This window comes from Scyliorhinus torazame, chromosome 12 (genome assembly GCF_047496885.1).
Source record: "Scyliorhinus torazame isolate Kashiwa2021f chromosome 12, sScyTor2.1, whole genome shotgun sequence".
Taxonomy (NCBI): Eukaryota; Metazoa; Chordata; class Chondrichthyes; order Carcharhiniformes; family Scyliorhinidae; genus Scyliorhinus; species Scyliorhinus torazame.
In genome coordinates, this window is record NC_092718.1 from 61,236,548 (window position 1) to 61,263,075 (window position 26,528).

Consider the following 26,528-nt stretch of genomic DNA (forward strand, 5'->3'; position numbering starts at 1 on the left):
AGTCAGATATGTCGCTTCATAAGACATGTAAAAAAAAAAGAGCAATAGCATCATGTCTGAAATGTTGATGAGCTGTGGCAGAGTGCAGAGCATTCATCTTTGATTCCGAATAAAGAACTATGACCCAAGTTATAGATGTGTAATGTATAATTGGGTTATATACAGGGTCTGTTTCACGACTATTTTAAATATAGTTGAGATTGAAACAAATTTCATCTGTAAAATTGGTATTGGTAAAAAGTTTAACATCTTTGTTGTATTTATTTTTCACCATCTTATCACTGATCAGCAAATGTAAATGTTTAACTTCTTAGATGTTAGCTTGTGCCTAAATTATTGACATTTGTAAATTTAAATGCTAGTCATTGGAGATTTGGTTGGGACAGTTTTTTTAAAAACACATGCTCCTTAGATCCACCTTTGGGATGTGTCTGTTAGGCCTCACTGGTAGATCTCTTTTTCACCCTGGTGTTGGGTTCTCCAGTGGGCTGGCAGGCGACATTCATCAACTTCAGTGGTTGTACAGTCAAAGGTGCTTGAGTCATTGGCATGTAAAAGTATTATACCTGCACGGTAGCCTCTCTGTTCTGATGAGAATAACCCGATACTTCAGGCTGTTTCTGCCATCAGGACTTTGCTGTTGTGTGGACATGTTTATCAAAATCCATCTGGTTTAAATCTTGCAATGAAATGTGAGATGTTTGTAAACTACTCTGGCTGCTTAATGATCCCATGGCAATTGCCAGTTGTGCTAAATCGCCATTTGATTTTGAAATGCCTGCATGGGATCTTGATTGACTAAATGAAGGTACCAGTGCATTACCTGTAATGTTTTTACATTGGCCATTTTAAAGTGTTTTAACCTGACTGACATTAAAATTGAGCTAAGGCACTCCTTTGTATATGTTAGTACTATTGGTTGTTCCGCACTGAGTTTTGGTTATTGGGTCAGTAAGCATTAAAGAATATTTGCAACAATCAAAACAAAAAAATATTATGATACCATATGCATTGTTAAATGCTCTCTCCACCTGTCCTTCCACCTTTAGTGATTTGTGAATATATGCATCCAGGTCCCTCTGCTCTATTTTACCTCATATTTTGTATTGTGTCTCTATATTCTTCCGACCAAAATTAATCCCCTCACTTCTCTGTATTGAGCTTCATCTGCCACCTATCAGCCCATTCCACCAACTTGCAAATGTCCTTTCGAAGTTCTACACTGTTCCCCTCATCCGCAAACTTTTGAAATTTCTTCAGCCAGAGGATGGTGAATCTGTGGAACTCTTTGCCACAGAAGGCAAAGTGAGTGTCTTTAAGACCGAGATAGATAGGTTCTTGATTAATAAGGGGATCAAGGGTTATAGGGATAAGGCAGGAGAATGGGTATGATAAAAATATCATCCATGATTGAATGGTGGAGCAGACCCGATGGGCCGAGTGGCCTAATTCTGCTCCTATGTCATATGGTCTTGATTTCCTTCTAAAATTACTGAGAATAAATTTCTACCTTTCCAGATAGAGCATTCAAGATCCCTACAACTGAGTGAGAAATAAAATCTCCCTAGATTTTTTACTGATGATTTTGAATCTGACCGTCGGTAATTAAGATTCTTGTTTAATTCTGTATCTGTTTTGGGGGCTTTGGCTATAATTGTATTCAGACAGATTAAGTTGTTGTCTACTGATTGTCACTCTTGTAGTGAATAATTTAGACTGTTTAAGCAATATTAACACAGTAAATTTAGACTTTAGTGTTTATTTCAATGATCAAGAAAATGTATTTAAGTCTCCAAATTTAGGGTGAGTACACTCTACTGGTTTCAATGTGATATCCAAAGATGTGCAGGTTAGGTGGATTGCCCATGCTAAATTGCCCCTTTGTGTCCAAAGATGTGCAGGTTAAGTGGGTTACGGGGATGGGGTGGAGGGATGGGCCTAGGTAGGGTGCACTTTCAGAGTTTCGGTGCAGATTCTATAGGCTGAATGACCTCCTGCACAGTAGGGATTCTATGATTCTTTCTCAAGTTTTATGGGCATAAGCTGTGCAAGCATTTCTTTGATTTGAATTGATCTTGAACCGTGCGACAATTTGTTTTGTAGCCATGGTCCTGTGATTTGGTATATACAGTGATTAGGACCTTGGTCAATATAATGACTGGTGACCATGCATGATGTTGCACAGGTCAAAGAGACACAGCCTGAGTGAGTAAGACACATCCAGAGTGGTAATTTGAAACTTGGTAATTTGGTGCAGTGAGGTAACCAGGAAAGGTAAGTGGTTAATCTAATTCTGTTGTTTTTCAGTTAAAAGTGCAGTGTAGATTAGTGTCTGATTGGCTGAAGCTGCCCCCACCCTAATTGCTGAGAGGCAGTTATCTGGCAGTCACCTGAGGCCTGTTTAGGGGCACAAAGGTACACATTGTATTCTTCTCTTTGAAGTTTTAGTGTGAGTCATCCTGAAGTATGTATAAAAGATAGACAGAAAGCGCACACAGTAAGCGTTGTGCAGGTCAAAGAGACACAGCCTGAGTGAGTAAGACACATCCAGAGTGGGAATTTGAAACTTGGTAATTTGGTGCAGTGAGGTAATTCGGTGCAGAGTGGGAGAAGGTGCTTTTTCCCTACTGTTTTGTTCTCTCTCTTTCGTCGGGCCAAGTTTCGGGAGACGTTCGGAGGAGGCGGAGCAGTCTCTGAGAGTATAAAAACCTAACAGTAACTTCCTGTTTTCCACTTTTTTTTTTCTTCAAAAGTGACGTCAGAGGGAAGCTGTGATCTGATTGGTTGATAGCAAATCTGCACCAAATTTATTTTTTTTAAAAACACCGCTAAACTCGTAAACTTAAATTAAACAAATTAATTAATTAGAGATGGCTGGTCAGGTGATGTGCTTGAGCTGCTTGATGTGGGAGCTGGCAGATCCCATTGCGAGCTGCAGCGACCACATCTGCAGTAAGTGTTGGCTGCTCGAAGAGCTCCGGCTCAGAGTTGATGAGCTGGAGTCTGAGCTTCAAACATGGCACATCCGGGAGGGGGAGACTTACCTGGACACTGTGTTTCAGGAGGAAGTCACATCTGTCAGAGTAAATAGTTTAAATCCTGCCAGTGGCCAAGAACAGCAGGGTGTGACTGCAAGGCAGGCAGGTAAAGGGAACCAGCAGTCAGGAACTCAGGAGCCTCAGCCCTTGACCCTGTCCAACAGGTACGAGGCACTTGCTCCCTGTGTGGATGGCGAACAGGGCTGCAGGAAGGATGAGTCAGCTGACCAAGGCACCATGGTTCAGCAGGCCATTCAAGGGGAGGGAGTAAATAGGCAAGTTGTAGTTGTAGGGGATTCTATTATCAGGGGCATAGATACTATTCTTTGTGAGCAGGATAAAGAGTCCCGCATGGTGTGCTGCCTGCCCGGTGCTGGGGTGCGGGACATCTCTGACCGGCTTGAAAGGATACTGGAGAGGGAGGGGGAGGATCCAGTTGTTGTGGTCCATGTCGGTACCAACAACATAGGTAAGTCTAGGAAAGAGGACCTGTTTAGAGATTATAACGAGCTAGGATTCAAATTATACAAAAAAAACAAAAACAAACAGGTCCTCAAGGGTCATAATCTCCAGATTACTGCCCGAGCCACGTGCAAATTGGCATAGGGAGGCAAGAATAAGGGAAGTTAACACGTGGCTGAAAGAGTAGTGTGGAAAAGAGGGGTTCCTTTTCATGGGATACTGGCATCAGTTTTGGGAAAGGGGGGACCTATACCGTTGGGATGGTCTCCACCTGAACCGAGCTGGGACCAGTGTTCTGGTGAAAAGAGTAAATAGGGTGGTCAATAGGACTTTAAACTAGAGATCGGGGGGGAAGGGAAAGTCAGGGAACCAAGAGGTGAAGTAATCAGTGGAGAGCGTAGCTGCTCAGGAATACAAAAAAGCATGAAAAGACAGAACTCGGGAGAGGTTACGATAGTCCCCATCTCACAAAATATGACACCGTGTATGGAAAGGCTCAGTAAACCAAGGTCCACCACACTAAGAAAACAAAAAGGGACGGTCAATAGAGAATTAAAGATGCTATATTTAACTGCGCGCAGTTTACGGAACAAGGTAGATGAGCTTGTGGCCCAGATTGTGACTGGCAGGTATGATGTGGTAGGCATCACAGAGACGTGGTTGCAGGGGATTCAGGACTGGCATTTAAACATCCAGGGATTCACAACCTGTCGAAGAGACAGAGAGGTGGGCAGAGGGGGCGGGGTTGCCTTGTTAATTAGGAATGAAATTAAATCAATAGCACTAAACGACATAGGGTCAGATGATGTGGAGTCTGTGTGGGTAGAGTTGAGGAACCACAAAGGCAAAAAAACCATAATGGGAGTTATGTACAAGCCTCCTAACAGTGGTCAGGGACACAAAATGCACCACAAAATAGAAAGGGCATGTCAGAAAAGCAAGGTCACAGTGATCATGGGGGACTTCAATATGCAGGTGGACTGGGTAAATAATGTTGCCAGTGGACCCAAAGAAAGGGGATTCATTGAATGTTTACAGGAGGGCTTTTTGGAACAACTTGCGATGGAGCCCACGAGGGAACAGGCCATTCTGGACTTAGTGTTATGTAATGAGCCAGACTTGGTAAAAGATCTTAAAGTAAGGGAACATTTAGGAGGCAGTGATCATAATATGGTAGAATTCAGTCTGCAATTTGAAAGAAAGCAGGTTGAATCAGATGTAAAGGTGTTACAGTTAAATAAAGGTAACTACAGGGGCATGAGGGAGGAACTGACGAAAATCGACTGGGAGCAGAGCCTAGTGGGAAAGACAGTAGAACAGCAATGGCAGGTGTTTCTGGGCGTAATTGAGGACACAGTACAGAGGTTCATCCCAAAGAAAAGAAAGGTTATCAGAGGGGGGATTAGGCAGCCACGGCTGACAAAGGAAGTCAGGGAATGCATCAAAGCAAAAGAGAAAGCCTATAATGTGGCAAAGAGTAGTGGGAAGTCAGAAGATTGGGAAGGCTACAAAAACAATCAGAGGATAACTAAGAGAGAAATAAGGAAAGAGAGGATCAAATATGAAGGTAGGCTAGCCAGTATCATTAGGAATGATAGTAAAAGTTTCTTTAAATACATTAAAAACAAACGGGAGGCAAAAGTAGACATTGGGCCGCTCCAAAATGACACTGGTAATCTAGTGATGGGAGACAAGGAAATAGCTGAGGAACTAAATAAGTACTTTGCGTCAGTCTTCACAGTAGAAGACATGAGTAATATCCCAACAATTCAGGAGAGTCAGGGGGGAGAGTTGAATATGGTAGTCATCACAAAGGAGAAAGTGCTAGAGAAACTAAGAGGTCTAAAAATTGATAAATCTCCGGGCCCAGATGGGCTACATCCTAGAGTTCTAAAGGAGATAGCTGAAGAAATAGTGGAGGCGTTAGTTATGATCTTTCAAAAGTCACTGGAGTCGGGGAAAGTCCCAGAGGATTGGAAAATCGCTGTTGTAACCCCCCGTTCAAGAAGGGAACAAGAAAAAAAGATGGAAAATTATAGGCCAATTAGCCTAACCTCGGTTGTTGGCAAGATTTTAGAATCCATCGTTAAGGATGAGATTTCTAAATTCTTGGAAGTGCAGGGTCGTATTAGGACAAGTCAGCATGGACTTAGTAAGGGGGGGGGGGTCGTGCCTGACAAACCTGTTCTTTGAAGAGATAACAAATAGGTTAGACCAAGGAGAGCCAATGGATGTTATCTATCTTGACTTCCAAAAGGCCTTTGATAAGGTGCCTCACGGGAGACTGCTGAGTAAAATAAGGGCCCATGGTATTCGAGGCAAGGTAATAACATGGATTGATGATTGGCTGTCAGGCAGAAGGCAGAGAGTTGGGATAAAAGGTTATTTTTCGGAATGGCAACCGGTGACGAGTGGTGTCCCGCAGGGTTCAGTGTTGGGGCCACAGTTGTTCTCTTTATATATTAATGATCTAGATGACGGACTGGGGACATTCTGGCTAAGTTTGCCGATGATACAAAGATAGGTGGAGGGGCAGGTAGTATTGAGGTGGGGAGGCTGCAGAAAGATTTAGACAGTTTAGGAGAGTGGTCCAAGAAATGGCTGATGAAATTCAACGTGGGCAAGTGCGATGTCTTGCACTTCGGAAAAAAGAATAGAGGCATGGACTATTTTCTAAACGGTGACAAAATTCATAATGCTGAAGTGCAAAGGGACTTGGGAGTCCTAGTCCAGGATTCTCTAAAGGTAAACTGGCAGGTTGAGTCCGTAATTAAGCAACAAATGCAATGTTGTCATTTATCTCAAGATGCTTGGAATATAAAAGCAGGGATGTACTTCTGAAGCTTTATAAAGCACTAGTTAGGCCCCATTTAGAATACTGTGAGCAATTTTGGGCCCCACACCTCAGGAAGGACATACTGGCACTGGAGCGGGTCCAGCGGAAATTCACACGGATGATTCCAGGAATGGTAGGCCTAACATACGATGAACGTCTGAGGATCCTGGGATTATATTAATTGGAGTTTAGGAGGTTGAGGGGAGATCTAATAGAAACTTACAAGATAATGAATGGCTTAGATAGGGTGGACGTGGAAGTTGTTTCCATTAGCAGGGGAGACTAGGACCCGGGGGCACAGCCTTAGAATAAAAGGTAGTCACTTTAGAACAGAGATGAGGAGAAATTTCTTCAGCCAGAGAGTGGTGGGTCTGTGGAATTCATTGCCCCGGAGGGCGGTGGAGGCCGGGACGTTGAGTGTCTTTAAGACAGAAGTTGATTAATTCTTGATTTCTCGAGGAATTAAGGGCTATGGAGAGAGAGCGGGTAAATGGAGTTGAAATCAGCCATGATTGAATGGTGGAGTGGACTCGATGGGCCGAATGGCCTTACTTCCACTCCTATGTCTTATGGTCTTATGTTTATATTTGTATAGTCTTCTAACTTGGGCTGTGATTGGAAGAAACCTTTTGTGTTGTAACATTTGAGTGAAGTGTTAGGAAGGCTGTGATTGGAGCAATTTGGGATGATGAACGTATTTCCAGTTTATTACTACAATGCTAAATTTGCAGCTTTCTCTCTAATATTAGTACTAATGGCACCGAGTGATAACATAGAAAAGCCGTTAGATTTTCTAAAAGCAGATATTGCAGTTGCATTGCAACTATTGTAGATTTACTTCAAGAATGTCAACTTCAATATGTTACAGAAGGCTCCTTTCAATTACAGCCCAAGTTAGAAAAGCAGGATTTTTCGGTATATACAAACATAAAACTGTATAATCAAAATAGCAATGCAGATACATAATCCCTCTGTTGATAATCCCTCTGTTGTTTTGTAGTTTAACCTGAAGGCCACAAATGACATTTCAATGAAATCGGGAGATTTAAATACTTTTTTTTGACAATCAGGAGAAAACAATTTAATCTGTATGGCTACAATGTATGGCCAAAGCCCATTAACAGATACTTTATGTTCGGGGTCTAAAGCAATTAACTTCACCTGTATATTTGTTTCTCATTTGAAAACGTTGCTGGACTAGAATCTTCCCATCTGATGCTCTGTTACCTGCTGCATGATGTGCTGTAGCTCTTGGAATAACTTGATATTGAATGTTCCTCTCTTCCCCCCCCCCCCCCCCCCCTCCCCACGTCTACCTAAAGTGTTGAGCTAACTTCATTATTTTTTGAGATAGTTGAGGAGGGTGTTGCAGTTGATGTGATGGACAAGACCTTCCAAAAGGCATTTGATAATATGCCACATAATGGGTTTGTTAGCAAAGTTCAACTTCATGGAATAAATTGGGCGGTGGCAGGAAGAATACAACATTGACTGTGAGTAGTGGTGAAGTGGGCTTTTCCAGGGGTCGGTATTTATTCCATTGCTTCCCTTGGTGTAAGGGCACAACTTCAAAATTTGTGGCGCAGAACTTGGAAATATTGCAAACTGTGTGTGTGGGGTTGGGGAGGGTGGGGGGTGTGAGGGGGGAGGGGGAGAGACGCATAGGAACAAGTGTAGGCCCATCAGTCCCTTGAGCCTGTCCCGCCATTCATGAGATCATGGATGATCTGTGGCCTAACTTCATATACCTGCCTTTGGCCTGTATCTCTGAATATCTTTGCTGAACATAAATCTATCTAATATAACATCTGTTCTAGCTTCAACTGTTTGTGGGAGATAGTTCCAAACCTCTACCACCTTTTGAAGCCAAATCTCTACCACTTTTTGAAGTAGTACTAAGTAGTACTTCCTAACATTTCTCTTGAATTGTCCAGCTGTAATTTTTAGACAATGCCTCCTAGTTTTAGAATTATCTACCCTGTCTTTCCCTGTTAATATCTTAAATACTTTAATCAAATCACCCCAAAATCTTCTGAATGCCACTGAAAACAAGCCTAATTTGTGTAATTTCTGCTCTTAGTAGTCCAGATATAATTTTAATAAACCTACCTTGCACTCAAGTGAGGAGGATTGTGATGGACATCCAAGAGGGATAGACAAGCTGGTGGAATGAGAGGATAAGTAGCAGTTGAAATTTTGCATACAAGTGTTGTGTTTTTCAGTTAGCACCGTTACTGCACAGCGCCAGGGTCCCAGGTTCGATTCCCGGCTTGAGGGGAGTCTACACGTTTTCCCGGTGTCTGCGTGGGTTTCTCCGGGTGCTCTGGTTTCCTCCCACAAGTTGTGAAAGACCTACTTGTTAGGTAATTTGGACATTTTGAATTCTCCCTCTGCGTTCCTGAACAGGTGCCGGAATGTGACGACCAAGGGCTTTTCAGAGTAACTTCATTGTCGTGTTTTAAATTTTTTTTAGAGTAGCCAATTATTTTTCTTTTTGTTTTCCAATTAAGAGGCAATTTAGCGCGTCCAATCTACCTAACCAGCACATCTTTGGGTTGTGGGGGTGAAACCCACGCAGACATGGGGAGAATGTGCAAACTCCACACGGACAGTGACCCAGGGCCGGGATATTGCAGGGTCACTTCTCGCCGTCATCGCTGAGCGGTTCAGGGTCCATTAACGTAACGATCAAGAAGGTGAATCAATCACAGTTCGTAACTACTTCGAAGAAATTAGCTGAATACTGTGAATTTGGAGATGTCTTGAATGACACCAATAGGGATGGACCAGTGTGTGGGTTAAGAAGCAAAGCTATACAAAAAAGGACACTATCTCCGTGGAATAGCAGCTAAGGAAGCCCAACAATTAAGGTCAATCATTAGAACCCATAAAATGCCGTCTGAGAGGCAAACATGACACGCATTCAAAATTGCTACCAATGTGCTAAAACTGCACACCCAGCAGCAGGTGCAATGATGCAAAATGCAGGACTGTGGTAAAAAGGGACTCATCGAACGTACATGTTGGGGAAAGAAACAAGTTCCAAAAAACAAATGTATCTCACGGACAACCGAATAGACAGAAAAAGGCCAACTGCGTGAAAAAGGACCCAGAGTCATAGTCAGATGACTAACTGTTGTTGAATGTACTGGCCATTGCGTGTGCAACAAACTGTTGCTGGGTCATGCCTTCACTGGATGGTCAACTGGTGAAAAGGTGGACACAGGAGCAGCAGTTTCATTGGTACCAGAAACTGTTTACTGAGAGAAACTACAACATGTTGCCTTAAAACCCTCAAAAACAATGCCAGAAACCTATACTGGGAAATGGTTCCATTGAGGGGCCTTATCAATGTAAGTATGCAGCTAAACTGGCAGATTGCAGACTTGTCCCTGCATATAAAGGTAACTAACCAGCCCTAATGGGGAGAACCTGGCTGGAGAGAATCAAGCTAAACTGGGCCGAGGTTAATCTCATGTCGGGAGTCCAAAGCAGGTCTACCGAAGATTTTATAGAAACATGTCTTTAATGGAGAGCTGGGAAGCATGAAAGAGATCTCCGTCAAGATTAAGGATGAAAGCCAAGCCAAATGCTTAAAAGGCTGGGCCAGTGCCGTGTGCCATCAGGCCTAAGATCGAGGAATAATTAGCTAGGCTGGTCAAGACGGGGGGTGGGGGAGGAATCCTCAAACATGTTAATGTAAGTGATTGGGCCACACCACCAGTTCCCGTGTTGAAGAAAGATGGTTCGGTATGCATATGTGAAGATTTTAAAGTCACTATCCGTCTAGTACTGTGCAGAGCTCTGTATTTAATTGATTTATTTGTTGGGTTGGCTGGTGGCCATCATTTTCTTTAGGCAAGTGTATTTCCAGATAAATGTGGATCTAGATTCACAACAATATATGACAATCGAGACATGCAAAGAGCTATTCAGATATGGAAGACTTGCATTTGGCACCATGTCACACCTGCGTTGTTCCATCCTGCCATGGATCAAATTCTAAGTGGGCTAGGAGTCCAGTTCTACTTAGATGATATCTTAGTGTCATGTGAATGTCCCTTTAAGAAAGGTTTTTGTCTTCTCACATGGCTTCAGTGATGTCATTGTGTGGGTGGTGCTGGGCTTTGGCTCTGTGAGCTGTTTTAGGTTTCGCTTTCACATTTTGGCTGCTGTGGACTCAGACAGAACAGAAGTGTTTTGACCTGTCCCTCTATTTTTATTTTAAAGAGTTGTTCCAAGAAAAAAAACATTGATTATAGCTACCTGCTGTTTTGGTAACTTAAAATATATAGTTTGCTTTCCAGAAGGGTTTAAACCTGCTGATGAGACTGGGTCACAATCTCTGGAAAAGCCAGTCTTATTCAAGTGACAGTGCCGAGTGCCGTTAAAAAAGGGTTTTTTGGTTTAAGGGATTTTGTTTTTGAATTGGAACGGTTGAGGGGGAAATCATTAAGGGTTATACATAGATTACAGTAGCTGTGTGGGGTCTTTGATAGTAATTGATAAAAATTCTTGCTGTTTGTTTTATATAATTGTTAACTAAGTTCTGAGGATAAAGCTTATTTTTATTAAAGTGTCTCGGCAGACTGTTGAATCACAGATCAAGTGAAGATTCTTGTGCACACCCTCGCCAAATTCACCAAAAAGTTATAGGTCAGATGAACTCCATGATACACTTTGGAGTTTTGAAACCCTAGCCCATAACATTAGCTACTGGAAAGAATGAAGAAGGACATCTTCAAAATTTAGATGCTACACTCCAGAGACTAGGAGATTACAGACTACAAATGCAGAACGATAAATCTGAATTCTTCAAATCTTCTATTGAATACCTGGGAAACATCATAGATACAAAGGCACTGCACATGTCATCTTCAAAAATAAAAGCTATAAGTGAGGCATCTGAACCTCCAAACATAATCAACTTCAATCATTTTTGGGTTTGTTATGGGAAGTTTCTCCCTAATCTAGCAACTTTTCTGGCGCCGTTACACAATTTATTGTGTCTAAACAGGAAATGGATGGATCAGTGCGAGAAGGCCTTTGTATAAGCTAAAGAGGCACTACTAAAGTCAGAAGTCCTACCACTGATTTGAAGTTACCCTTGCAACTGGTTTACGATGTATCACCATATGGGGTGGGGTAGTGGTTTCTCACAATGCCAAATGGTGAAGAGAAGGCAATAGTGTTTGCATTAAAATCCTTGAACAAAGCAGAAATGAACTATGCATAAATAAAGAAAGACGTTTTCGGCATTTTTGGAATCAAATGTTTTTACCAATACCTATATGGGTGGAAATTTACTTGTGGATTTTAGACATCTGACAAAGATTCTTGGGCCCAAGCTGGATACAGAGATGGGCATTGCTGTTGTCAGCACAGACATAAACTACAAAATAGACAATAAAATATTGTCAATCAAATCTCCTTGGGAACAATGATGAACTCTCTAGATGTCCTTTCCCTAACAAGTGTTCGATTAATAGTTTGAATGGTAATGTTTTCTATTTTGAAGAAGTCGATAACACTCCTGTAACCGTAGGACAAGTTAAGAAGTACATCAGAAATAATCCACTTGTGTTAGAAGTAATGGACGTTGTACTTTGTGGCAAGACCGCGGGAGCAAACCCGGAGGTGAAGCCATATGTTACCCAAAACTCAAACTACCCATAGAAGCTGGAAAATGAGGGTCATCATTCTGCCAATATTAAGGAGACGTGTCCTAAACCAACTTCATGAAACAAATTCATTGTTGGATAGTATGGATGAAGGAGCTACCCAGAAGCTATTTTTGTGACCAGAGCCCGATAACGAAATAGAGGCATGTGTTTGGCTTGTAAAGGTTCGAAACCTGCCGCCACAAGCACCATTACATCCATGGGAAGGGCCAAAGCAAGTTTATGTAGATTATTCCGGACCATTCGAAGGATGAATGTTTATCATTGTGGTAGACGTGCACTCCGTGGCCTTTGTCACCATTATGAAGACTACGTTCTTGGAGAAAACAATAGAAAGACTAGGAGAGATTGGGTTACCCTGAACAACTCGTTAGCGACGATGGACCACAGTTCATTTCACAAGAATTTGAAAATTATCTAAAGGAGAATGGAATCCAATGCATCCTATCTGCCCCTCATCGTCTTGCCGCAATTGGGCTGACTGAAAGGTTTGTTCAGACAATGAAGCATTCATTGAAGTTAATTTGTGAGCAAGGATTATTGTCTAACTAACTAAGCTAATTTCTGATGACATACAGGAATACAACACTTTCAACAATCCACGTTCTTTGGCATTACTCATGGTAGAACATCAGTTATATACAGCATTAGATTTGCTGAAGTTGCCCAAGACTAAAGAAATTGCTGAGATGATTCAGCAAAGTCAGGTTTTGTGACATGAGAACCAGGCTAAACACTGTTTTTCAGAAAGGTCGGGATGTATTGGGAAGGAAATCTATCACCAGTGAGAGTACCAACGTCTTGGCACAGACAGGACCGGTCTCCTGCATCATAACTCGGGAGATGTAGAGTGGAGGATATACGCTGATCAATTTTCAGCAACTGGAACTAGTTTGCCCGAGACAGAGTCAACTGAGAGTCCACAAAAAACTGTGCCAAGTGAAGACTTGAAACATTCCTGAGAACCTGACAATACCATAAACAACTGTGGAAGACCGTACTGCAGTTGACAAAACTTCACCTCAGAACACTACGTCAACTCCAGTTGAGACAACTACGAATGGCGTCCAAACTAAATCAGAAACACCAGAGATTGCAGTCAACATGAAAAAGCAGACGCCTGAAATTCACCAACAACTGCACAGAAATCAACGTCCTCCGAAACCGCCTAACTTATTAACTGTTGTTTTTTAATTCATAAGTAAATTTTGATACAGTTCTCTTGTTTCATTACAGGAATCTAATGTAAAGGGGGAGGAAGTATTATGTATTCATGTTTGTTCCTAGTTGGGACAAGGTCAATTAAGATTGGCTGTTTGCCAGCAATCTATCTGAACGGCCTGTAAACACCTTTCCAATAATAATAATTATTGTCACAAGTAGGCTTACATTAACACGGCAATTAAGTTGCTGTCAAAATCTCCTAGTCGCCACACTCCAGCGCCTATACAGGGAGAATTCAGAATATCTAATGCACATCTTTTGGGACTTGTAGGAGGAAACCAGAGCACCCAGAGGAAACCATGCAGACACTGGGAGACTCCGCCCAGAAGTAATCCAAGCAGGAATCAAACCCGTGAAGAAACAGTGCTAACCATTGTGCTACCGTGTCGCCCTCGTGCTCTACAAGCCTGTCCTTTAAAAATACCAAACTGAGAAGTGTGAAGTGGAATATTTTGGTAGGGAAAACAAAGAAAAGTGATACAATTCTAAAGTGTTGCACAGCTATAGAGACAACTGAGACGTGTGCACAAAGATGCAAGGTTTGTTCAGGAATAGTCAACATGGCTTTGTCAGACTGAGGTTATGCCTAACAAATTTGATTGAATTTTTTGAGCACGTGACTAAATGTGTAGATGAGGCAAGTGCAGTTGATGTAGTTTTCATGGATTTCAGCAAGGCATTTGACAAGGTCCCACATGGGAGACTTGTAAAGAAGGCAAATGCACATGAGGTACGGGGAACTTGATAAGGTGGATTCAAAGCTGGCTGAGCTGTAGGAAACAAGGGGCGATGACAGACAGCTGCTTTAGTGACTGAAAACCCGTGTTCAGTGGCGTACAATATAGAACATTGGTGAGGCCACAGCTAGAATATAGTGTGCAGTTCTGGTCGCTATATTTTAGGAAGGATATGATTGCACGGGAGCGGGTGCAGAGGCGTTTCACCAGGATGTTGCCTCGGATGGAACATTTATGAAGAGAGGTTGGATGGGCTTGGTAGTTTTTGCTGGAGCAGAGAAGACTCCAGAGTGATCTGATCGAGGTGTACAAGGTTATGAGGGGCATGGACATGGTGGATAGGAAACAGCTGTTGAAGGGTCGGTTACGAGGGGCCACACGTTCGTGAGGGACGGGATGTTCAGGGTGGATTTGAGGAAAAGCCTTTTTACCCAGAGGGTGGTGACGGTCTAAAACCTGGGAGACTAGTAAGAGGTGGGTTGCCACACACAATGTACCTGGATGAGCACTTGGCATGTCTTAACATTCAAGGCTATGGGCCAAGTGCTGGCAAATGGGATTAAGATTGGCAGATCAGGTGCCTTTCATGTGGCTGTACAGACTTGATGGGCCGAAGGGCCTTTCTGCACTGAATTTTTCTGTGATTCTGTGAAATCACTGACATGGCAGGTTAAAAAAGTGGTTAACAAAGAATATGATAATGTGGGCTCCATAAATAGGAGCATAGTATACAAAAGCAAGGAAGTTGTGGTAAACCTTTATAAAACAATGGTTCGGCCTGGAAAAATTGTGTTCAATTCTGTGCACTGCACTTTAGGAAGGATATGGAAGGCATTAGCGAGGGTGCAGCAAAGATTTATGAGTGGTTCGAGGGAGGAGGGTCTTGGGTTACATAGATTGGCGAAGTTGCGATTGTTATTCTTGGAGAAGAGACGGTTGAGAGGAGAATTGATAAGTGTTCAAAAGAAGCAAAGAACAAGTATTTAAGGTGATTGACACATTGTTGTGCAAAGTGCGGTTAGGGTCTGGAATGCATTACCCATAAGAGTGTGGTTGAGGTAGATTAATCATGGTTTTCCAAAGGGAATTGGGTAAATGCCTGAAGAGAGAATTGAGAGGGAAGGCCAATGGCGTGGAACTAATTGAGTTGCTCTTGCAGAGAACTGGCAAAGACGTGAATGGCCTCCTATGCGGTAATGTCTCAATGATTCATCCTCCGTCTCCCCCTACACCCCCCAACAGTTTTCTTTGGTTGATGTCCATGATGTCCAGCTCTCTGGTTACTGACCAACCAACCAGATAAAACAGTTTTGCATACTTTATCAAAATCTAAAATTGCATTCAATAAAGCACATTTCATCATTTCTGGAAAGTGCTTTACAGCTAATGAAGAACTTTGAAATGTAGTCCCATGTTGTAATGTAAGAAACATAGCAACCAATTTGCTCACCGCTCGCTCCCACATACAGAAATGTGGTGGTATTGGCCAGATAATCTTTTCTTTACAATGTTGAATTAGGGATAAGTATTGCCCAGGACATGGGGATAATTCCCCAACTGTTCTCGAAATAGTGCTATAGTGCATCTGGGCAAGTGGATGGGGCCTCGGCTTAACATCTTCTCTGAAAGACAGCACCTTCAGTAGTGCGGGATGGCATCGGCATTGCAGTGTTAACCCTCATCCTTATATTGAAGCCTGGTGTGGGAAAAGAACCCAGAACCTTATGACCAATGCATCAACTGTGCCACAGCTGACACCGAGAACCTGCCCATCCTGTATACCTTTTAGATTTCTCTTATTCTAATGGAGGAGGGGGGGGGGGGGGTGGGTGGGGGGGGAGCAGTGCGTTTTTGTTTGACCTCCTACTTAAAACCTCTTGGGCTGAAATTGTGGTGAATCACTGAAAGCTAACAACTAATTAGGAAGACCAATCGTATGTTCGCTTTTGTTACATAGGGAATGGAGTAGTAGGTTAAAGAAGAATTCCAGTTAGTGAGGAGGCACCCGGGGCACTGTTTTCATAGCCTTACCTGAGGACGGATACTTGCCCTGAAGAAAGTGCAAAGACTGGTTCCTGGATTGAGGAGATTGTCCTGTTTCCTAGGGTGAGGTGAGGGGATTGTCCTATGAGGAGTGATTGAGTAGACTAGGCCTAGTTTCCGGAGTTTGGGAAAAATGAGAAGTGTTCTAAATGAACCAAATTAAGGGGGTTCCCAGGGTAAATGCAGGCGGGAGAGTCTAGAACATGGGTTACCGTCTCAATGAAGGGTTGGCCATGAGGTGAGGAGAAATCTCTTATCATAGAAGTTTACAGCATGGAAACAGGTCCTTCGGCCCAACCAGTCCATGCCGCCCAGTTTTTGCCATTAAGCTAGTCCCAGTTGCCCGCACTTGGCCCATAACCCTCTATACCCATGTAACTATCTAAATGCTTTTTAAAAGACACAATTGTACCCGCCTCTACTACTACCTCTGGCAGCCCATTCCAGACACTCACTACCCTCTGAGTGAAGAAATTGCCCCTCTGGGCCCTTCTGAATCTCTCCCCTCTCACCTTAAACCTATGCCCTCTAGTTTTAGACTCCCCTACCTTTGGGAAAAGATGTTGACTATCTACCTTATCTATGCCCCTCATTATTTTATAGACCTCTATAAGATCACCCCTAAGCCTCCTACGCTCCAGGGAAAAAAGTCCCAGTCTATCCAGCCTCTCCTTATAACTGAAACCATCAAGTCTGGGCAACATCCTAGTAAATCTTTTCTGCACTCTTTCCAGTTTAATAATATCCTTTCTATAATAGGGTGACCAGAACTGCACACAGTATTCCAAGTGTGGCCGTACCAATGTCTTGTACAAATTCAACAAGACGTCCCAACTCCTGTATTCAATGTTCTGACCAATGAAACCAAGCATGCCGAATGCCTTCTTCACCACCCTGTCCACCTGCGACTCCACCTTCAAGGAGCTATGAACCTGTACTCCTTCTCTCAGAGGGTTGTGAAGCTTTGGAATTCTATACCCCAGGGTCCTGTACCTGCTCAGAATGCCAGTGATTGATCGATTTTTGGATACTAAGGAAATGAAGGAATAAGGAATTGTGTACAGAGGTGGTGTTGATGTCGCGAAATGGTGGAGCAGTGTCAAAGGACCAAAAGACCTATACTAGTTCCTATCTCTTACATTCTGCATTAATACTAAAGCAAAGTAATATAGATGCTGGAAATCTAAAATATAAGCAGAAAATATTGAAAATACCCAGCAGGTCAGAATGCATCTGTGGAGAGAAAAACATTGAACATCTCAGATTGATCTTTCATCAGAACAGGATAAGTTAACAGATATAACTCTCTTACCTTCATGGACTTGATATCTTTCCAAAACTGGATGAGGTATTCTAACTGCCCAACCCAATAATTGTCATGGGGTTGGTTTACAAAATGTGTGTAACAAAGTATGGCCATGCTCACTTTTTTCCACCGGCAAGTACATTCTTCAAGTCATCAGTTCTGAATTTAATTTAATTTGAAAGAAATTCCGTATGAAAAAACATTGGTTTCAAATTAATTAACATTTGCGTTTTGTTACTTTTTTAAAATTTGTAATCTTCAGTGAAATTGTTGATTTTAAAATTGTTTTTTTAAAAAAAAAAAAACTTTTTTGTGATTAAAATTTGGTACTTGAGATACAGCTTCCTGTTCCGTCGCTTCTTTAAATACTGGTACAATGTTTAATCTTTGACCTCTCTGAGGTGAATAAAGTGAGTATCACAGGGTGGCGAGAAATGGGGATTATGCAAGTAGTTGACTGATCCTTACTGTCGTACTAAAACAGTATTTATTTTCTATAATGTCATTGGTGTGTCCGGCTTCAGACCTTGTTTGCTGGTCAGGATAGCAGAGCAGTGCTGCAGGCTATTCACTGCAGGGCGTTGGCTCTGATGTATCACATCTTGATTGAAGGGCTATGTGGGAAACACATTTTGGTGACATGCTTCAGCATGAAATCCACATTGCACATGTTGATTGGTTGATGTAGAAGAGACCTTTTGGCCCATTGAGCTTGCATTGACTCTTTTTGAGGAGTAATCTAGTTAGTCCCACTCCGTGCACCCTCTGTCTCCAGTTCCATGTGTCGTGTGAGAGTACCTTTAAGAAATGGGTGTTTATAAATGGGTGTGTATATAAATATCTGTAGTGAGAGTACCTTTAAGAAATGGGTATTTACTACTGCATTGATGTCAGAGAGTGGGTGGAGCTGGACTGTCAGCTTTTTTACTTTCATTTTAGGCTGTTTGCTGCAGGGTGTGTGTTAGTTTCGTTTTCCGTGTTGGAGCTGAAGCCAGACAGAGCAGGTGTACTGTTGATCTCTCTGCCATGAAAAGACTATCTCTTGATCATTTGGTGAATTCAGAATTATAAATGTTCTCAGTAGTGAATGTAAACCTAACGTGCGTCTGTTAAAAGGTGTTCCTTTTGTCTTCTGGATGTTGTTTGTGAAGTTATTAAGCATTACTTAGTGTTGTATTCTTTGGGGGTTGTATTGGAATTGATGGTTGCTAAGATGTTCACTATGTTTTAAAATGGTTAACTTGAGTTCATAGAATAAACATTGTTTTGTTTTAAAAAATACTTTTCCATTTCTGCTCTACCACACCTGTAGAGTGGACAGTGTGCTCCACATAACACAATCTATTAAAAGTCGTGGGTCAGGTGAACTCCATGATACACATTGGGGTTCTCTAAACTCTGGCTCATAACAGATGTTTTTTTTCCTTTCATTTGTTCAGTTTTTGAAGGATATTAATCCATCCGTATTCCTTGATTTATCAGGCAGTATATTGCAATTCCTAACCTCGTGTTCATCTCTGGCTCTATTGCACCCTCTTTTGTCGACCCTTTAGCCATTAGCAAGTGTGTGTGTCGTCTTAAGTCACTTTATATAACCCCTTCTTTATTTTAGTCCCCTTTATCAAATCTTCTCAGCCTTCTCGGCTCTAAGGAGACGAGCACCTTCGACTTTCTCCAGTTATACACGTAACTGTAATCCATCATCCCTGTAACATTGCAGTAAATCTCTTTTGTACTCTCAAATCTTCACGTTCTTCTTAAGATGCTTAGAATTGGGACGCTATTCCACAGAATTGTTACTTGCTGACTTTTGTGTACTATCCTATTTGCTTTATTAACTGTTCTGCTAACCCTTCCTGCTACTTTAAAAGATTCATGTTAAGATTTAAAAGATTCAGAAGTGGCACATTATCACCGTGGATAGCACTGTTGCTTCACAGCACCAGGGTCCCAGGTTCGATTCCCGCCTTGGGTCACTGTCTATGCGGAATTTGCACATTCTCCTCATATTTGCGTGGGTTTCCTCCGGGTGCTCCGGTTTCCTCCCACAGTCTAAAGATGTGCAGGTTGGGTGGATTGGCCATTTTAAGTTGCCTTTAATAAGAACATAAGAACTAGGAGCAGGAGTAGGCCATCTGGCCCTTCGAATCTGCTCCGCCATTCAATGAGATCATGGCTGAACTTTTGTGGACTCGGCTCCACTTTCCCACCCGAACACGGTAACCCTTTATTCTTCAAAAACTATCTATCTTTATCTTGAAAACATTTAATGAAGGAGCCTCAACTGCTTCACTGGGCAGGGAATTCCATAGATTCACAACCCTTTGGGTGAAGAGGTTCCTCCTAAACACAAATCCTAAATCTACTTCCCCTTACTTTGAGGCTATGCCCCCTAGTTCTGCTTTCACCCGCCAGTGGAAACAACCTCTCCGCATCCATCCTCCCCGCATCTATCCTATCCATTCCCTTCATAATTTTATATGTTTCTATAACATCCCCCCCCCCGGCATCCTTCTAAATTCCAACGAGTACAGTCCCAGTCTACTCAATCTCTCCTCATAATCTAACCCCCTCAACTCTGGAATTAACCTAGTGAATCTCCTCCGCACACCCTCTAGTGCCAGTGTGTGCTTTCTCAGGTAAGGAGACCAAAACGGAACACAATACTCCAGGCGTGGCCTCACTAACACCGTTTACAGTTGCAGCATAATCTCCCTAGTCTTAAACTCCATCCCTCTAGCAATGAAGGACAAAACTCCATTCGCCTTCTAGGGGCTGGTTTAGCACAGTGGGCTAAGACAGCTGGCTTGTAATGCAGAACAAGACCAGAAGCGTGGGTTCAATTCCCGTTCCAGCCCCCCTGAACAGGCGCCGGAATGTGGTGACTAGGGGCTTTTCACAGTAACTTCATTAAAGCCTACTTGTGACAATAAGCAATTATTATTATTAATCACCTGTTGGGTCCCTTTGCACAGCAGCATGTTTTAATATTTTATCATTAAAATAATAATCCCGTTTGCTGTTAATGTTCAAAATGGTTAGGTGGCGTTGTGGGGATGGGGGGGGAGGAGGTGTGGGCTTAAGTGGGGTGCTCTTTTCCAAGGGCCGGTGCAGACTCGATGGGCCGAATGGCTTCCTGCACTGTAAATTCTATGATTATGTGCAAGCCACCCAAATCTCTGACCCCTTTCATAATCATGTCATCACATTGTGATCTATGTTAGCAAGAATTGTCGGCTCATTCTTCCTACCACACTTCTGAGGAATATATTGACCTTGTGGGGAATAGTGTAAATTTATCCGACAGATACCATGGTTAAATTCTGAAGAGACTTTGCACAAACCATTTCTTACAATTCACAAGGTTGGAGGGTGATTTGACAAGTTTAAAATATCATAGGGCAGCATGGTGGTGCAGTGGAAAGCACTGCTGCCTCACTGCGCCGAGGTCCCAGGTTCGATCCCGGCTCTGGGTCACTGTCCGTGTGGAGTTTGCATATTCTCGTTTGTGTGGGTTTCGCTCCCACAACCCAAAGATGTGCAGGGTAGGTTGGTTGGCCACACTAAAATTGCCCCTTATTTGGAAAAAATGAATTGGGTACTTAAATTTATTTTTTAAAAGTTTAAAATATCATGGGGAATTGGTAAGGTAGATTGGTGAGAAAGAGAATTGGATGGAGGAGTTGAAAAGAGAGCGAGAATGGACAGAGTAGATGGGGGAAGAGAGTACAAGGCCGATGGGGTGGAGAGAGTGTGGGGCGCATGAAGCGGAGAGAGTGCAAGGCGAATTGGGGGGGGGGGGACGAAAGTGAGAGGGAAAAGATTGGATGGGGGAGAGGGGAGGGAAGAGCCAGGGCCTGTTGGAAGGGGTAGATGTGAGGGAGAGAGTGTGCAAGTTGCATTGGGGGGTGGGGTTGGTGGTGGTGGATGTGGACAGAGTGCGAGGTGGAGGGGAGAGAGAGGGCCGGACGGATGGGTCGGAGAAATTTGCCGGGGGGGTGGGGGGGGGGTTGGTGAGAGAGTGCGAAGTGGATGAGGGGGCGAAAGAGAGTGCAAGGTTAATGGGGTGTCCAGGTCAAAGTCTCAAAACATAATCTAAAAATTAGAGCCAGACCTTTCAGGTGTAGTTTAAACTCTTTTGCAAATGATTCTCAATCCATTATTAATTTTAAATCTGACATTGACAGATGTTTGTTAATCCAAGGTATTAAGGAATCTAGGCAAAGATGTGGAGTTAGGTCACAGGTCAGCCATGATCTAATTGACAGAACAGCCTTGAGGATTAGATGATATACTGCATATCAAAAATAGCAATGGTCCTTGTATTGAACGTTGTGAATTTCCACTGTTGCCTCCATTCAGTCTGAAAAAGGATTTTACTGCAGTTCTGTTTTCTAGCCATTAGTCAACTTTGCATAATGCAATCTGACAGAATCAACATGGTTTTTATATAAGGGAACTTGTGTTTGAAAAATTTATTGGAGTTCTTTGAGGATCTAACCAATGATATGGATAAAGGGAACCAGTAGATGTAGTGTATTTAGATTTCCAGAAGACAATTGGAAAGGTGCCATGTAAAAGGTTATTACAGAAGGTAAGAGCTCATGTATTGGGGGTGTGATATGTTAGCTGCCTAGAGGACTGGCTAAATAACAAAAATTGGATCATTTTCAGATTGGCAAGCCAGTGGAGTGCCACAAGGATCATTGTTGGGACCTTGACTATTTAAGAACTATGCTAATAACTTGATGAAGGGACCAAGTGTAATGTAGTTGAAATTTAAAAGTTGGGTAGGAAAGCAAGTTGTGAACAGAGTTATCAGTTTGCAAAAGAATATACATCAGTTAGACGAATGGGTGAAAATGTGAGATCATCCACTTTAACAGGAAGAATAGAAAGCAAATTTTTAAAGACAAAAATTGATTCATGGGATATGGGCATCGCTGGCTGGGCCAGCATTTATTTTCTATCCCTAGTTTCACATGGACTGGGTGGCTTGCTTGGCCATTTTAAAGTCAACCATGTTACTGTGGATCTGGAGTCACAGATAGGTCATATGGGGTAAGGATGGCAGATTTCCTTCCCTAAAGGGCATTAGTGAACCAGATCGTTTTTTATGACCATCGATAATGGTGTGATAGTTATCATTAGATTTTTAGTTCCAGATATTTATTGAATGCCAATTTTAAATGGAGAGAGATTGCAGAATGCTGTGGTGCAGAGGGATCGGGGTGTCCTTGTACATAAATCACAAAAATGTTAGGATGCAGGCACTGCAAGTAACTAGGAAGGCAAATGGGATGTTGGCCTTTATTGCGAGTAAGTAGGGAAGCCTTTCGAAAATTGTAGAGGGCATTGATGAGACCACATCAAGAGTATTATGTGCAGTTTTGACCTCCTATGAGGGTCTACTTTGAGGGATATATTTGCCTTGAAAGCAGTTTAGAGAAGGTTCGCAAGGGAAAAGGGTTGTCTTATGAGAAAGGGTTGGGCCTTTTCTCAATGGAGTTTGGAAGATTGATTGAGAGGTGATTCTATTACAATTTATAAACTTATGAGGGGTCTTGGCAGGTACATGCTGTGAGAATGCTTCCCCTCATGGAGATATCTAGAACATGGGATGCAGTTTAAAAATAAGGGGTCTCCCATTTAAGATGGGGATGCGAGGGAATTCTAGCCATTGAAATTCTCTTCGGAGAGCAGTGGAGGCTGCGTCACTGAATAGATTTGAGGCCGAGTTAAACACATTTTGATTTTCAAGGGAGTCTATGGGGGGACAGGCAGGAAAGAGTTTAAGGCTATGATCAGATCAGCCATGATCTTACTAAATGGCGAAGCAGATGTGAGGGGCCGAGTGGCCTAACACTCCTATTTCTTGTGATCTTTTATATCCATGCTGCCCCTTTCATCCTATGGGCAATGTCAAACCCATTGTGTGGTTCTTTATGACATGCCTTGGAAGTCCATGTACATAACGTCAACTGCACTGCCCTCACCACCCTCTGTTACTTCATCTGAAAATCTCAAATCAAGTTATTGAAACGTGATTTGCTAATAATGTGTCCATGCTGGCTGACTCCTTTATTAGTTCATTCTTGCCCAAGAAGCTGTTACGTTTTCTCCCAGATTATTGATTCATATCCGAGGAACATTCCTGCTGCACAAATTCCCCATTGCTCTTGAGTGACTAAATGGATGATGAATGTTATGGTGATGCTGTTTTTGCGTTTGATTTCTTTATTCTGATTCAGCATTTGACTAATTTAGTTGGTGATTTATTGTCCCTGTGGCCAGTGGTCAACATCCTAGACTCTGCACACTGGCAAACAAGGCACACTCTCATCTGGTGACTATCTGGTGACTCAAACATTTAATTTTAAACTTAAAGGAGGACCAATGGGAGAAGGAAATAATTTGTTCTCACTGTTGTACTAAAGTTTGTTCTCACCCAGCTTCTGATGCAGTGTACAGGAAGGATTAGACTGACGAGACAGTTTACTTGTCTGATATTTAGTTTTTCAAATGTCAGAATATATTTTACTCATGGTCTTTTTAAGATACCAGTTATGTTGTGTTGTTTATAGATGGTCTGGGGTTGAGAGCAGGGATCTAGTATTTGAGATGAAGCTGTTTTACCTGACCTATTCTATAAGGCCATAAAATGTACTCCTGTGGGGATTTATCTAAAATGGACATATCCTGATATGCATTCAGATTCTGGTTACTATCAATGAGGGATAGTTCTTTAAATTGGCAGCAGTTTGGGCCTTCTGGAAAATGGGGACCGGGGGGGGGGGGGGGGGCATAGTGCTATTGTCACTGGACTAATATTGAAAGATCCAGGGTAATGCTCTGAAGTCCTGGATTCAAATTCCACCACAGCAGATGGTGAAATTTGAATTCAATAAAAATCTGGAATTAAAAGTTTAATGATGACCATGGAACCATTGTCGTAAAACCCCATCTGGTTCGCTCATGCCCTTTCGGTATTGCCAAATTCTAAACCCGTTGTTCAAAGTCATGAAAAGGTTTGTTAGATTAAGTACAGAGGAGCTATTTTTCTGGTCAGAATCTGGAACACAGTAGCACTATCTTAACGTTAGAACTGGGGAAGAACTTTTTCCACACGAGGACCGTGAGATCTGAAACATTGTCTCCAAAAGACTGATGAAGTTAAAATCTAGATTGTCCAGTATTCTGACAACTGTTGGGGTGTGGTCCAGGATTGTAATACATCTCTGCATTAAATCACCAAAAGTGCTTCTAGCCTGGGCACAAAGAATGGCAAGGCCTGATTAAAAGTGCTGCATAAAACAGTAACTGTGCCAGTGGATTTGTCTCCCATCACCATGCTCTGTTCCATGGTGCGTCCATAATTTTGATCGAGTTATTGGGCGCTTTCACTCTTTTCACCTTCCCATTTCCTTTTCCAGATTTGTTGTTGGTTCTGACCGTGCCATATTCATGCTGCATGATGGAAGCTATGCTTGGGAGATTAAAGACTTCCTGATAAATCAGGATCGCTGTACAGATGTCACTGTTGAAGGGCAAACCTATCCTGGAAAAGCAGCTGAGAAGAAGAAGAATGAAACCAAGCCCGATAAGAAGAGAAAAGAGGCAACGGGTTCACAGAAAGACAACCGAGCAAACAAAAATGAACTATGACACAGTTGAGTTAGAAAGATGTTCAAATGACCAGATGAAATGAAAATTTTCTTTTGTATTCGATTACCTTTTTTGATGTTTCTTAGTATGGAGCTATTATTGAATCTATGGTGCTGGATTTTATAGCTCGCCAATTTTTTGGAAGGGAAACTGCAGTGTGAACTCCACGTAATGTTCATTCCTAACATGAAGGCACTGCATCATCTTTCCTGGAGTTGCAGCCTTTTAAAAAGGTACAAATGGAAATCTCTGGGTACAGTTGCAGACTTCATAAATCAAGTTTGCTGCCTGTACATTGCACCTCAGCACTGAATGAGATTTCTCTTCATTTTGATTCACTTTTGTGATTTAAGTACACTTTGATACACAGACCATTATTTTCTATTGGTGCCTTTTATGAGCAGTGACATGCACACGTTTCTAACTTCAAAATGAAATTGTTGAAAATATGGAGTATATGGTCCCTATATATGTCATGTATTAAATTGATTTCAGAATGTTTCAGACAATACTTGGGCACATTCTGTAGTGCATTCATGTTACTGTAATGTCTTTACTCCCATCAGCTTTCATGGTGACTCAGCAGAATCTGCTATGTCTGATGTGTACTGTAGCTGCCATACATGGTACGTTTGTCAGTCTTTTAGTTTTATATTTTTTATGGGACAGGAAAGCAGTTCACCTGTTCATTCACTTCAAATGTCTCTAATGAAATGACTAACATATATACCACTTTTTTACTGAACTATACGCTTGGCATGCTCTTTTTTTTTACAGAGTGAAGCAACAATAGGACGTTGAATGTACAATACAGTCAGAACAAGCCATCATTCAGTTGCTGTAGAATGTTGCCTATGTTGTCTGGCATTGTAGAAACCGTTATGACGATACTTTGCAAATGGTTGGACTATTGTATTGAAATTTACTGATAAAACCTCACTTGCTCAAAGGAGGCAGTGTTTGTGTTGCTCTGCTTTCTGTTGTAATGACTAGATTGCACTGCTGCAAGTTGTTTTCTCTAGTGTTTTCCGGCTTTCTGATTTTTGTTATAATGTAGGCACGCCATACAGGTGGCAACTGGTGCTGCACTGTAATATTTTCACAAGTGAACAGTTTCTGAAGAACTGAAATATCCAGCTAATCGTGAAGGTGGTGGGGGTGGTGTGGAATGGGGGAGGGGTGAATTGCATCTAAAGAACAGTCATCTGGCATAGTTGTGTAATTCGGTTTGCTGCAATCCCTTCTTGTGCCCAGAGAACAAGATATATCCGAGGCTTCAGTTTGGTATTGCCCACTCTGCTTTGGCCTTTTCATCTCATAACTTTTTGTGTTTTCTACAAATGTTTTTCAATGCCTTGTGTTAATGCAGTACAGTTGGACTAACCACTGTACTGAAGGCAGAAAGGCATGTGATTGCTTGTGGCTGCAATTGTGGAGGTCCAAAAGAAGACATTCCCTCTAAAATGTGGCAGCAGTGACCTTGGTCATGCTGCGACATAGAATCCCTACAGTGCAGAAGGGGGCCATTCAGCCTAT

General features: G+C 42.2%; 1 protein-coding gene and 1 non-coding gene across 2 annotated transcripts in view; both read left to right on the forward strand.

Moving 5' to 3' along the window:
• The window catches only part of mesd (mesoderm development LRP chaperone), a 36,710-nt gene extending 10,769 nt beyond the window's left edge, over window positions 1–25,941 (forward strand). The window contains exon 3 of the mRNA XM_072468756.1: window positions 24,761–25,941. Within this exon, the coding sequence (XP_072324857.1) occupies window positions 24,761–24,992 (232 nt within the window). The 3' untranslated portion in view covers window positions 24,993–25,941. The remainder of the gene's footprint in view (window positions 1–24,760) is intronic.
• Window positions 399–653, forward strand: LOC140387593 (small nucleolar RNA SNORA53). The gene has a single exon (XR_011933926.1). It is a non-coding gene; the product is annotated as a small nucleolar RNA SNORA53 (small nucleolar RNA).
• Window positions 25,942–26,528: the final 587 nt, after the last annotated feature.